Source organism: Diadema antillarum, unplaced genomic scaffold, assembly GCF_040938485.1.
Source record: "Diadema antillarum isolate AM-2024a unplaced genomic scaffold, OU_Dant_1.0 seq00000413_RagTag, whole genome shotgun sequence".
Taxonomy (NCBI): Eukaryota; Metazoa; Echinodermata; class Echinoidea; order Diadematoida; family Diadematidae; genus Diadema; species Diadema antillarum.
Genome location: NW_027271399.1, coordinates 639,214 through 653,509, shown reverse-complemented (window position 1 = coordinate 653,509; position 14,296 = coordinate 639,214). Strand labels below are relative to the sequence as shown.

Genomic DNA, 14,296 nt, shown 5'->3' with positions numbered 1-14,296 from the left:
TGTAGCTGTCATATATAATGTAAACTTGCTTTACTTTTGCATAATAGTGCTGTATGTAGCAATGTCAAGACACACACAATTTGCCTCATCACACACATACCACTTTCCATTCACTTTCAACCATGCAATCTTTGCTCACAACATCCAATGGATTACTTTAACTTCGTTCCCATGTCCAAACTTAGTGACCTTATTCTATGTGGGTATTCTCATCACTAGGTTCGTTCATCTTGTGCGTCTGTTATAAAAAAAAATAAGGGATTTCCGTGGAGAAATTGGTCTATTTTGCTCTCATTTAAATGATAGTTTATTCATCTTGAAATTGTCAAGGGAACAATGCACAGGTTGCATTGCCACTATCACTACACACTCTTGAAGAAGGACTTAAGAGTTACTTAAAAAGAGTTACAAGCACCAATCAGTCATTTCACTGTCTTCCAGTATTACTTGTCGTGCTACCATTTGCTCTTTCATTTCTTTTTCTTCCTTTTTTTTAAAAACAAACAAATGACTTTTCCACTACCAAGATCCTTTTCTCAGCCACTTTCCCATCATAGGGACAAGAGTAAGGTTGTTCATGATCAAGTCAAGTCAGTAAAAAAAGTCAAGTTTGTTTGCTTTTTTCCTCTCTTTCTCTGATCGTGCCAAATATGTGAAAGGGATTGCAGAGTCTGGCCCAAGTAAACCTATTTCTGATATATTCTAGATTTGCAGGTTCTGAAATGACACGAGTGGACCGTGAAGCTACAGTTATGTCCATATCTTAAGCTGGGACAAGGGTCCACTTTACTCCATCTACCAGAGTTGGCACACTGCTAAATCATTCAGAGTCACTCATTCCACAAGGGGAACTTGCTTCAAATACCATTCCTGCGACCTGGTACCCGCTGGTTGAATGGACAACAACCATTGTTTGGATTTATCACTCTAAGCTATTGAACATAGAAGCTGGGATGACCCAGTTGTTCCCCAACTTTGAAATGGAGAAAGTCTCACAACAGGCAGATGAAACTGAAAACAAATCTCAGCGAACACTTCCAGACCGACACGGATTGGCCAAATCCAGACAACAGAGGACGCTGTGTGGATAATAGAAACAGTGCTTGTACCTGCTTGTGGTTTATAAGTTCTAATGACACAGTGTGCAACTCTGGCGGACGGCGTAGAGTCCATGATCTTTTGACTTTGCAATGACGTGTTTAGAAATCTACAAACTGTACTACAGATATATTACCATGTTACAGAGGATTTGTGGACGCACATTTCACAGAAATGAAACAAGTTCAGAAGTTTAGGCTCTCGTATCATGGTGGAGAAGCAATTCATGTAAACAGTGCGGCATCATTCTCACATTAAATAACATACTCAAGGGTGTCACCACCAGAGGGAGACAGGCATCAAAACAAAACTTTAGTTTAATTCTAAAAAACAGATCCCACATGATGAACAACTTTGGGTGATCACAGAAGAGAATGAACTAGTCAAGGGTAAGGTAGGACATAAAAAAATAGCAGTCAAACAGTTTGAGTAGATGTGTGCCAAGCTTTAATTATACCATGCAACCTTCAGTTACTCTCAAACCAAGGCGTCCTTGCTTGTGGAGTTCAAAGGAGCTTGATATTCATTGGCAATTTTTCTTTTCCCTCGTCCAAGGTCTTGCCAAGACACGCCATATAATCAAAAAGACAAAATAGCAACTCAAAAATCATGCAAATACATTTCAACAGTACCTAGCCAGGTCAGTTACCATTTGAAATCAATGAGAAAACCTCACATTTTGTCATTTGAATATTTCTTGAAGCCGAGAAGTAGTGATTATTCTCTTCTTCATAAAATGTACGAGTAAATGACATTTCTTTTACAAACATAATACAAATGAAGTACCAGTCATTTCATCACAAGAGAGAGATGCCATAATCATGAATAAATTGTTGCCATGTTTTTTTTTTTTGCTAACAATAAGACAGCCTAAATGATACGCAACCATATGAAATACAAAGCTATACGATACAAAGACTTGTCCATCTGTACCTAGAGCAAAGTTTGGGGTTATATTCTGGTGCACTGTCTCACCAAATCTAAAGCACTGATAATGACAACTTTGTTATCATACATGTACATGTATAAAACATACAAACGTTAAGTCATTTGGACACCTGACAAGTCATATATGATTAAAAGTAATGATTTTTTTTGTTGCTAAAATGGTAATATATATAACTATTAGATATTAAATTAGCAATACTTTGTACATGATTTCTATGTCAAGAGATTGAAAAAAAAAAAAAAATCAGATTATACACACTACAAACATATAGTTAAACGGCATTCCCCTGCTCGGTTTGGTGTCAAATATAGAGCTTAGCCTATGTTTGGAAATCCAAAAGCTAGAGAGCAACTGTAAATTTGCAATGCCTCTTTGCGATGTCCCAAGCAAAGTCAAGTGCTGGAAGATGTACAAAACATTTTCTGGCCTAAAAGCAGAGCCAACAATTTGCATGAAGCTCAAAAAACGAACGGAGAAAAAAAAACAACGCTGAGATATGCCGATTCAAGAAGACATGAAATAAAGGGAACAGTTCAGGCAAAAGAAAAGAAAATAAAGAAAATGGCATATGATATGGACAAATAACAGGAAAATTGGCACTCTCTTCACTCATGCTCACACATACAACCAAGTTTTGAAGGAAAGTGACGAAGGCATATTTTTTTTTTTCTTTTCTATTTTCTATCATTCCCTCTTGGAAACAAACATACATAAAATACAGATGTGCAGACTGCCGTGTGAATGAAAGAGAGCAGAACATGATCGGGGTGGAGGAAGAAGCTTCAACAAACCAAGATTTGTTCGGCTGTAGCCAGCAATGTGACATGAAGGAGATGTCTCCTGGTTGTAAGCGCGCCTACCGTACCAATCAAATAGCCATCGTCACAATGCCTATCCCAAATGCCTTCCCATCCTCAAAATCTTTCTCAGCATCCAGCTCAAACTTGCACATCTACATTACAGTGGTAATAAAAATAATATAGCTTCCTGAACTCCTAAGAACTAACCATCAAAGTCTTACTTTATACAATACTTTCATTTTTCTCTCTCTCTCCTCCAACTTGGGAAAAAAATATTAACACAAACAAATGCTTTTTTCTCTCCCTCTCTCTTCCTACAAGGGATTAAAAAAAAACGAAACAAAAAGCAGGAAAACTACAAACATTGCTAGGTTTTACAAGAGATGTGTTTGTTTGCTTTGACTTTGTCAGTACGTGGCTGTTGTTTTTTTTTCTTTCAAAGACAAAGACCTGCTACGACTGAAACCGAAGGCTGCTATGGATACATACAAGCAAGCAAGAGGGCCACTATGGCAGCGCCTACACCTCCATGTTGAGCTCTTGCAAGCAGCGTTCCATTTCTTCGTTCATCTGTCTGCATTTCTCTTTTTCTTGCACCAACTCCTCTACAGGGGGGGACAAGATACGGTTCCCGCGTGACAGGGGAAGAGCGGACATCAGCGGAAGAATGTGGCAAACAGTGACACGATAATCACAACACAAATGTGGACAAGAGATGCGAACCAAACGAGATAAACACATATAACACAAGGTGTGGGCGACGGATAATGGGTGGGGGAGAAGAGAAAAAAGAAGAAACCAGCAACATTTAGACATTGGCTACAAAGCTGATGCATAAGCTTACTGGCTTTGCGGGAAATTTCAACAATCGACATATATACTTAAGCATCGATCATTAAACTGAACAACACTTTGCCACAACGAAAGGCGCCAAGGATGCAAAGTTGAGCAGTGCCTTAATGTCAGGTGTGACAACAAAATCCTTTATGAAATGTTTAATACACGGTAAGTGCATCCTGTTACAAGAAAGTGTATAGGCTTACAAATAGCAAATTATGTCACACTTTGTCTGCTGCTCACTCGTGCACAGTGTAAAACCAGATACCACCACACAGGTCTACTCAAGTTAACTACCACACATACTTACCTGCTTGTCTCGCATATTTACATTTCAATACAAATACATTTCACAGAACAAAGATATAATACTTGCGACAAATGCTTCAAAAATGTTAACTGCAAGAAACATTTTCTAAGTAATAAGTTTAAGTCCAGACATGAGCACACTCCTTATGAATGTGCCACCTCTTCTACAAGAATCAGTAATAGTGGATAGATTCCATGCATAATTGGCAATACAGATTACATTTACCTGCATGTGAAATTCATGATCACACTAAAAACTAGTGATTTATAAGTTAAATATGTATCATTTACGTCTCCCTTCCCCTGTTATATGCACAATTTCTTTTAAAAATTGGAAAATGACTAGGTTAAGTCCCTAATGCAGCTACGTCAGGCTTGTTGCTCCTTTCAAATTCACCAAACATCACCAGTAAATGTAATATTTCTATTTCACCATCCACGACCTGGATGAGTTGCAGAACTGTAATAAACGTGGAAGGTAACATACAGAACAACAACCATCAAAAAAAAAAGAAAAAAAGAATTGAAATAAAAAGGGGTGAAAAAAAGGAAGAGATATAGTGACCTACACAGTGTATAGAATACTCTGAGTATTTTTTTTTTTCTTTTGGAAATAATCTATTGGAATGTTCGTTAAGGATTTGTTATGCTCATACTCATTGGTCCCAAAACTGGAGTACACATAGCCTGCACTCCACTAGCCAGCAAGGTTAATTGACACACTCAGGTACTTTTTTCTTTCCCCTTTTGCATTTGTCACATCAGATTCATTTTGTTAGGGTCAGCAGCGACAGGACCAGGAATTTATGAATTACAGCTTCTCTTAATGATTGCACCACTGAACTAGGATATGCCAACATTTTGACTGTTCCTTGAATTTTCCCTCGTCTGTGAGTACCTTAAAAAACAGTCACTTCAGACAATCCCTTACAATCTAATCCTATACATTTCGTGACAGATTCTGTGCAGATACTATGTTTGATGGGAGCCACTGACTGGCATTGGTTACAAAGAGAGAATGCTGACAATAGTCAGTTGTAAATAGTGGTCATAAGGAATAAAAGCACTGCAGAGAGAAAAAAAAAAATTATGACAGGAGCTCCTCTACAGATCAGCGAGTTCAGCTAAGCACTGCTCCAGGTCATGAGAAGCTTTCTCGAAGTTCGTTTTGGCCGAATCAAGCTCGCCTGCAAGGGAGAACAGAAAGAAAAGGAAGCAAGGGTTACAATCTGATGCGTGTGTGAAGAAGTCCATTGTACAGAACACATTGAATTGAATGTCATGTTTTATACCGATTTCATTTCTGCATACAAAACAAAACGTGCTTAAAAGCTAGAAAATCCAAAGACACATTTTGCTTAATCACAGACTCGTTCCCCATTTATCATGTGACGATGACAATAAGCACTTGAATCGAAATCTCAGCAAACTCTAACGTGAATGAGAGTTATACGCCTTGCCAGCATGTCTCGTGTAACATACATCATGTTACTGTGAGCAATGATTCAACAGTTCAAAGTGTTTCCCATATTGCAGTATTTTCATTCCTTCGCTTGAAATAAGGGGAGCTACTTGAACACTGTTAACAACCCCCCCCCCCCCACCCCCACTATTGTGTCTTCACAAATCAGAGTACACTGAGCAGCCAGAGTAGTGTGCAAGAGCTCTGCCATTCAAATAGACTACAGTTGTGCCACATCCAACACAAACACATGCATGCTACACAGGACAGATCAAACATGGGGCAGCAAAATTACATTTACATACATACACTCTAGAACAATGTTCAGTCTGGAATATCTGCAAATTAAAAATCCTAAATTCACAAGCAGTTGGTCAATCCTGTAGTACACGGGCCATTTGTATTATGATGTGTCCATGAGAATATGAACACTTGTAAATCCACTATATGCAACATTTTATTTATTTATTTTTTGTGGACAGGTTATATCAATCAACATTTTGAAAAAAATAATCTTGCATCACTGCTGGGAAATACCCTCCAAAGAACATATAATAATGACAATAATAATAATAATAATAATAATAATAATGATAATAATAATAATAATAATAATGATAACAACAACAATAATTACATATGGGAGGGAAAAACCTACAAAAGCAAAAAAGCCAAAGAGTAGCAAATTAGCAGGCATAAACCCTGCAGCCTAGATAACAGTCCAATTGCCTACAGATTCAGACATGTGGTCCACTAACAGAAAGTTTTACATATCCATAAAACCAATAACAGGGTGGTTAATGTCATATCTCTGATAGAAGTGTACTTCAAATTTGAATACTCTTTCACAATAAGAAGCCAGTGCATGGTTCAACAACCAGGACATCTGCTTGATGTTGAGGGAAAAGCTTGAATCAGGCCATTCATAAGTTGCTCAAAAATGTCAGGTCAGCACAACTCTTTGACCTAAAAGTGTTAAACCAATGGTTATGACACTTTGCATTCTATGTCAACCCTATACTCTTGATTGGTCCACTTTATCGTATATTTCTTGAAGAGAGGTACATGATGTGATTTGTAAATCAATTTATTAAAAACAAATAACAAATTATAACACACTGTTACAGAAATTTCCCACTTGACAAAATGGGTCAAGTCTGACTGCAGGACACACAAAAAAGTAATAAAAGATAATACTAAATAAATAAATACATAAAAAGATATATAAACTTTGTAGGTTGACATTGAATGTGCTAAAGGGTGTGTGTATATTGGTGAAGAGAATCCCAAAAATTGGTTGGAATTATGTTAACTCAAATATCAACACACACTATCATACATTAACACTTGTAGAATATCATGCACATGTGAAATCTATCAAACAAATACCACCTCTCCATAACACTTCAGCTCTATACAAAGGACTGCATGAATTTTGGCAGATTCTTATCCCAACTTTAAACTGATCTTTCAATGTAAGGTTGCTAATGCTAGACCATTCCCTTTCTGTTTGAAGAGAAAATGCGACTGCTAGTAAATTTTCCACACTTCAAAATCTTTCTTACAAGTTGCTGAAATTCTACATCACATTGATATGGGTGGACAGAAAAATGAAAAAAAAATACAATCAAGCAAAAATTATGAAATGACTAAGAATCAAAGCAGATGGATAAGAAAAGACTTGAGTAAAGTATGATTTTGCCTCTTTTAGCATGAAGAGGTATCAGCCATGTGATTTTTTTTTTTAACTGTAAGTAAATGTGCCTAAAGCATAGGTTTCTGTGCACTTTTGATATTATGTATAGTGGCTAGACTAAGGAGCAGATGAAATTTGTGTCAATGTCCATGCACAAATCTTGTTGTATTGTGCATGTGTACATTTAAGTGTAAAGTGTGTGTGTGCATGTCTTGCCTCTCCAATATCATTGACCAGCATGGAGTTATTACGCATATGTGTGAAGTGTGTACATCGGTAAACATGTGGATGATAAATACATACTTAATTTATCAGCCTTTTCCGTAATTTTTTTTTTTCCAGTAATCAAAATACATGTAGTGATACATCCTGTTTGCACACAGCCTACTTTAATTCCTTACACAAGAAGTTGAATCCTCTCACGGAGCTAATGATGTCAAAATATGAACTATTACGATGTTCTGAACACTTGCAGGGAAATGAGTAAAACATTGTCAACCAGACAAAATGCCTTACTCAGGCAAGGCAAGAGAAGATGGAGATAATGTAAACGCATGTGTTAACAATTCACAGAGAAAACATATAAGTACTATTTTATTTACTTCTCTTTAATAACAAAGCAAATGCCAAAGGTAACATGTCTCCTTTGAAGATCTAAAAATGTATTTTTACAAACATAAAAATGCAGCAAGATCATATAGCATAACATGCCACCATTCCAAACTAGAACTCCCTCATTTGTTGGCAATTATTCTCATTTTTCAGAGCTGCAAAATACCTTGCAAGGAACATCCCATGCCTCTGTTTTGTTTTTGTTGTTGTTGTTGGTTTTTTTTGGTTTTGTTTGTTTGTTTGTTTGTTTGTTTGTTTGTTTTTTTTGGGGGGGGGTCATTTTCTACCCTGATTTCATGATGCACTGGATCATCACTGTAAGTTTGTCTTCAAAATTGTTTATCGTCAACATAAAATTTGCACACAAGCCAGTCGATGGCAAAAACCAATGCCACTGAACTTTTTCCAAAAATATTTCTGTTGAACAGACTGAAGAAAATATAAATTTGCCCTGGGAGATGATTCTCAACATAGGTTGACTACTGCAAGTTGGAGCAACAGGTTCAAAGGTCAAAAGAATGTTACTCATTGTACTTGAAGCTTCATCTTAAGCGTTACACAATAGTGCAATGTTACAACGTGGGATGATCCTCCTTAGAGTTGGAATATCTATTCTTAATCATGCTCTTTTTTATAAACCCGTGTACATGTACAGAGTCGATGGTAGTCGAGATACCAGTAACACGTGGGCATTGAAGTAAAGGTGCCTGCTAGAATGCCTAACAAAAGTAGAGAAATCAGTCAAACAATAGCTTTTGCTTGCAACCAACCTGAAAGCAAAGACTAGATAAATATCATGGTATGTCAGCTCATTACGTGCCGAGCAATTAAGATTGATTATCATCAGCAAGTAAACAAACTTTCGTTTTTGGCAGACTCCTGATGCACATGGTTTTCACAGAAGGTTTGCCGAACGAACTCATGTGAAAATGTAAGAGCATTTCAGCTCATTGCGCACTGAGCAATTAAGATTGATTATCAGTAAGCACACAAACTTTCGTTTTCGGCAGATTCTCAATGCACATGGTTTTCGTTGAAGGTTTGCAGAAAGAATTCACATGAAAATTAAGTTTGTTTCTCCTGTCTAAAGACCACGAACACACAACCCCTCCCATTTTTTTCTCTCATGTTTGCAACTGCCCAACCTCTAGAACCATCTTTGATGTTCTCAGCATTCCTTTCCCCTTTGCTTCTGATTTTCCTTTCTTTCTTCATACATATTCCAATATATCATATCATGATAAAGGTAGTCCTTTTCCCTGTATCAGTCTAAAGAAATCGAAGGTCCTTTTTTTTCTGTTACTGAAAATGGCACTGAAAATGCACACAGACAATCATATGCCATCCACGTCCAGATGATAGATCTGAAGAAGTGATTGTTGGGTAACTGAGGTCAGACTGTACAGTATATGCATTAGGACAAATTTGTGTAATGTTTGTGCTTTTTGAGTATACCACATTCCTGTTGCTAAAAACTTTGTGCATCTCATGCATAGTCAGACAAATGGTAACTCTTTTCTAAAACCAAGTAGTTGTTTTCTCAGATGTTCTTTTTTTATAACGTTCCTTTTCTTTTTCTTTGAAGGTGCTATACTATTTTTAATCACGCAATACTGATGTTTTATACTATTCTAAAGCGTGAAATATGGACAATCCATGTCAAACAAATTTTATATTTAAAAACTTCCAACTTCTGCCAAAAACTGTCAAACCTGGTGACATATTGAAATGTTACCAAGAATGACCTATGCCTTACTGTATGTATACTTTTGTGTTTATTCATGGATTGAAATAGAAAACAAAGGCATAATCATACATCCTAGGTCAAAACAGATTTAATGCACTACAAATACTTGCATTTGCAATGTGTAGGATGGGGTGAAATAGCTGTGAATATGACTTAAGACAGAAAAAATGGTGAGTAATTTCTTTTGGTATTTTTCAAAATTGGGAGATTCACATGCATGATAAGAAGACATTCTGACCAATGACCACTGTCTTGTCTGCTATAGCTCAGCATCCCAGCTAGACTAATATAAAAACAGAACACATAAGATTGGTATTTTCCTTTCATTCCCTTGTAAAGACCTCCTTCGGGGGCAAATATGTCAACATTATATCTTTGCCCATGCCAGCGAAAGTACCTGAATAGTTAATGTGACTGACAATCTCAAATTGGATGCCCAACTGGTAGCAGCCCCCTCCCCCTTTGTTTCACTTTTGTTTTGTACCACTTTGCTGGATAGCATACTAATCATCAAGTATGTAAATCAGTACCATTGTGTGATACAACTCAATCCACTGTGGTGCTTCAGCAGAATCACATGGTAAGGATGAAATCAATTTTCTTTCATGTTACAAATACTCAAGGCAACTTTTAAGTCCCCCTAACCTTAGGGCTCTATCAGGTGTAATGAGTGATAAGAAGTATCAAACAACATCAGTCATTATCCAGAGATAGGCCTCCTACCCCCCCCCCAAAAAAAAAAAAAACATTCTGAAGTTAGTTCTTATAAGGATAGTACAGTATTGGTGGAGATGAGAATTGGGCTTTTAACTTTTTGCGAGATACCAAGAAAACACTTATGATTTAGTACAGAGCATACCATTTTAAGAGGAATTTAAAGTTTATTTGATGAAAATCGTTTTTGGAATGACTGAAACATCCAAAAACAAAGGAAAACAAAGCGATCATAATGAAGTGCGGGTCCCACACTTTATTAGAATTGCTCTTTTTTGGATATCTCAGCCATTTGAAAACCAATTTTCATCAAATAAACATTGAATTCCTCATAGAATTACATGCTCTTTCATATTTCATAAGAGGTTTCTCATTATCTCACCAAATAATGTTAGAAACCTGAAATTAGGTCTCAACCAAAACTATATGATCCCTTTAATACAAATGATCACCATATCAGAAACAAGCCCTTGAATTAAAAAAAAAAAAAAGTGTCTTTCCACATATTACATAAAAGGGCATTTACACAGAAGTCTATGGTTGGTACCCATGTTGCATGTGCAATGCTGTGCTCTACATCGTGATAAAGTTTAGTATTAAAATGATCTCTACATGTGATACACTTTGCCAGCTATTGTCAGGATTTCAGAAATGCAAACATGAAAACATACGAAACTTCCATGAAATTTTGATGAAGATATTTCCTCTTGTCAAAGTGCATGGCAGTTCTACATGTGATTTTTTTTTTTTATAGTTGCTAGTGAGAGAAACAAATAAGTAAACAAGTGTAGTCCAAAATGAACAATTTATCTACAACAGGTATGCGTGTGTCATGAATTTAGTGATGGCATGGCATTGAAAGAGAAGTTGAAAATTGCACAAGAATTCCAGAAGTGACATTCTTGCATGCATGGTCTCGTCTTTGCAACCTTCTGGCCCATTTCTCTCTTTTTTGATAAACCATTCCTCTCATTATAAATAAAGAGAATGCTAATTTGGAGAAGGATGCACTAAAATCTTGCGATGGTCATATTTTTCTTAATCTTTTTTCCACGCTCAGATAAATTCTGATTAAAGACGTCCACAATTCAAAACTGTCAACTCCCAAACATTGGCTGTGACTAATGGCAAGAGGGCACAGTACAGGTTCAGCGGGAGGAACATTTCCACAAATTTCAGTCACATTAAATATTGTGCACATATGCAGATATATATATGCATCCCGCTTCAGGATCTGAAAAAAAAAATTCAAAATCAAAATACCAACAAAAATGAAATAGACAAAGCAGGATGGAACATGAATATGTCTTGCAACACACAATTTACAGAAAATCAGAAAGATATTTTTCAGTCAAATAAAAGGCAAATACACTACTGGAAAAAATAGAGACGGGACATATCACTGTGTCACTGGGTACGTTACTGCACAAATACATTGAAACCAGAGGTGGGTGAATAGTATGGGTAGCAAAGATTGGAAATCTATGAACATAAGAAAAAGCAAGCAATTGCTCTGTGAATTTTTCTTTTTCTGTTTTTTTTTTTTCCAGGTCACATCTACATCAAAAGGAAAACGATTCATGAACACAGCGCTTGCACGTGAAATAGTCGGGGAGTGTTACCCAGCTCCAGCAGACGGGAGCTTTAAATGGCCAAAAGCTCCTCCTGTAGACGCTCCTGCTCCGTCACGGCCTTGTTATATTTGGCCATCAAATCGACCATGTTCTCTGGAGGAAGCACACGGATAACGGGTTGGTTGGGTGGAGAATGCGTTACTCACTTGAAGTCTCGGTCCAAAAGCATTATTTAACGAGGTGACACTTGATTGAGACAACCAACAAAACTATCAACTGCTACATTGCATGATATCATGAGATACCTTGATGTTGACGTCACAAGCCAGTGCCTTTTTAGGAAATTCTTTTCTTGTATTTTACTCTCTTTTTACCATTTTACACCACGGCATAATCAGATATTTCCAAATACAAATTGTACCTCTGTAATTGTTTAAAAACTACTGGAGTTTCACTGTTTGTCTTACAAAGACCCGTAAAGACATGCTTTTCGGGGGGGGGGGGGGGGGTGGTAATATAACTAATAAAAAATGAAATATTTCCCCTTTTTGTTAATATTTTTCACTAGTTTTCATCATAGGCCAGTCAACATGGGGGAAAACACTAAGCCTTTTAACTGCCAACATTTCCCTTAAACTGATAAAATAGTTGGGAATATTTGAATAAATACTTCAAGTGTAGTGCAGAAAGGGGACTTGTAGTGTCTGGGTTAATAGGGAACCATTCTACAGCAGAGATTTCTGTAGTATTTGGTAAGATCTGTTGTGTGAGCCTCACATCCACCTTAGGAACAGAGATGTGACATTTGTTTTTTTAAGGAGTGCCTGATTCAAGGCAAGTCTCATGAGTGACTGCTCTGAGAATATGCAGTGGGTAATGCACACAACCAAAGATTTCTGTACTTTCTCAATGCGATACCATTCAGTCTGATAAATGTGGTGCAGTGCAAGAATTACATTTCAAAACATATATTTAGTTGGGGGGGGGGGGGGGGTGGCTAAGGGAACATTCCCCACACCCTAATCAGGGGTTTGCCAATTTTTTTTCCCCTTCAGATTTTGATTAACACCTTGGGAGCAAACCTTCTAAGCGGTACAATGTGACTAGTCACATCTCCTTGTAGAAGCTCCAGACATAATTGAAGATTGATATACAGACAACTTTAATACTGTTTCAGTGTTGTTCTTGGTGTATCTCATACTTTTCATGCTTTATCATGTCTGTTACTTCTAGCTTGTTATTTCTAGTTGTGTTGTGAGAGGTGCTGTGTAAAACAGGTAATGTCCACTGGATATACATGCATATTTCTCTATTACAATGTTCACCACCACATTTTCCATATAATATGACAGTGTTTCCTTTTTCAATGTCCTCAACCTGTATAAATTTTTGTTTGTGCTTATTGAAGAATACCATGATTGCTATTCAGTTTAGTGTTCTTATTCATCGTCTTTGATCTATCATTGTTTATCACCAACATACGCGTCAGTCTCTTTCCCTGAAGCAGTGGCATCAATGTCAGTCATCACTAAAAGCTTTATCATTTTGTAGACTTCCTCTAAAATCTTGCTTTGGAGGTAACTTGCCTCAAAGACAGGGTAAAGCCCACAGTACACATGGTGTATTGCGTGTGAACAGGTAACAATGACACTGAACAGCTTCACTGCTTGGGGGGGGGGGAATAATGGCTTACAAGTTTGCAGAAGTTGTGCCCTTGAACTCAGGCTTACATTGGGGCAATTCAGAGAGGATACTACAGTGGAAACTCAGTATAACAAGATCCTTAGGACCAAGACAATTTGTTCTTTATATCGGATATTTTGCTATTATCAGTAGCCAATAAACAATACAAAACAAAGGAAATAAATTCATTGGGACTGGAGAAAGTAGTTTGTTATAACAGGTATTTTGTTATATCAGGTATTTTGTTATATCAGATCTCTTTATACCGAGTTTCCACTGTACACATGAACTGCTGTAAAACACACGTCGCAGGTTACTACAGTATGCGCTAGCAGCAGCACATCATGTTTTGTCTACCCTTCCAGTATTCAGAATGAATTTTCTATGGCAATAATCAATATGCACATGAGATATCAATACCCCTGACTAAAGGAGGTGCATTTCCTGCTGGCAAAGTTCAATAAACTTTTAATCAATACAATTTGACTTTTCTTCACATTACTTTAATAATCCTTTATAATTATATTTCATAATTTGCCCCATTTCTGATCAATGATGTCAATAAAGCCAGTTCAGAGTGGTCTAGCATGCACAATGTACAAATTCCTCGTAATTCTGGACAATACGAACAAGAAGTACACATAACACTGAAAAACATCCCAACAACGAAGCTTACAGAATATGTGCAGTTCAGTAGCAAGAAAAGAGTCAAGATTGGCTCGTGCGTCTTTAAAAATTGATGTACAGTAACTATGATCATTTGATCATCATAAATATCTAGATATTGTTGTCTCTTGCCCTTATTTAACCTAAAG

The 14,296-nt window shown here is 36.9% G+C and overlaps 1 protein-coding gene across 5 annotated transcripts in view; it reads right to left on the bottom strand.

Moving 5' to 3' along the window:
- Window positions 1-279: 279 nt before the first annotated feature.
- Window positions 280-14,296, bottom strand: part of LOC139732335 (tropomyosin-like) — a 58,429-nt gene continuing 44,412 nt past the window's right edge. For 3 of the 5 annotated variants that reach the window (XM_071643203.1, XM_071643202.1, XM_071643206.1), the window contains one exon: window positions 280-3,452. In XM_071643203.1, the coding sequence (XP_071499304.1) occupies window positions 3,367-3,452 (86 nt within the window). In that variant the 3' untranslated portion in view covers window positions 280-3,366. The other 2 variants (XM_071643204.1, XM_071643205.1) reach the window with 2 other exon arrangements.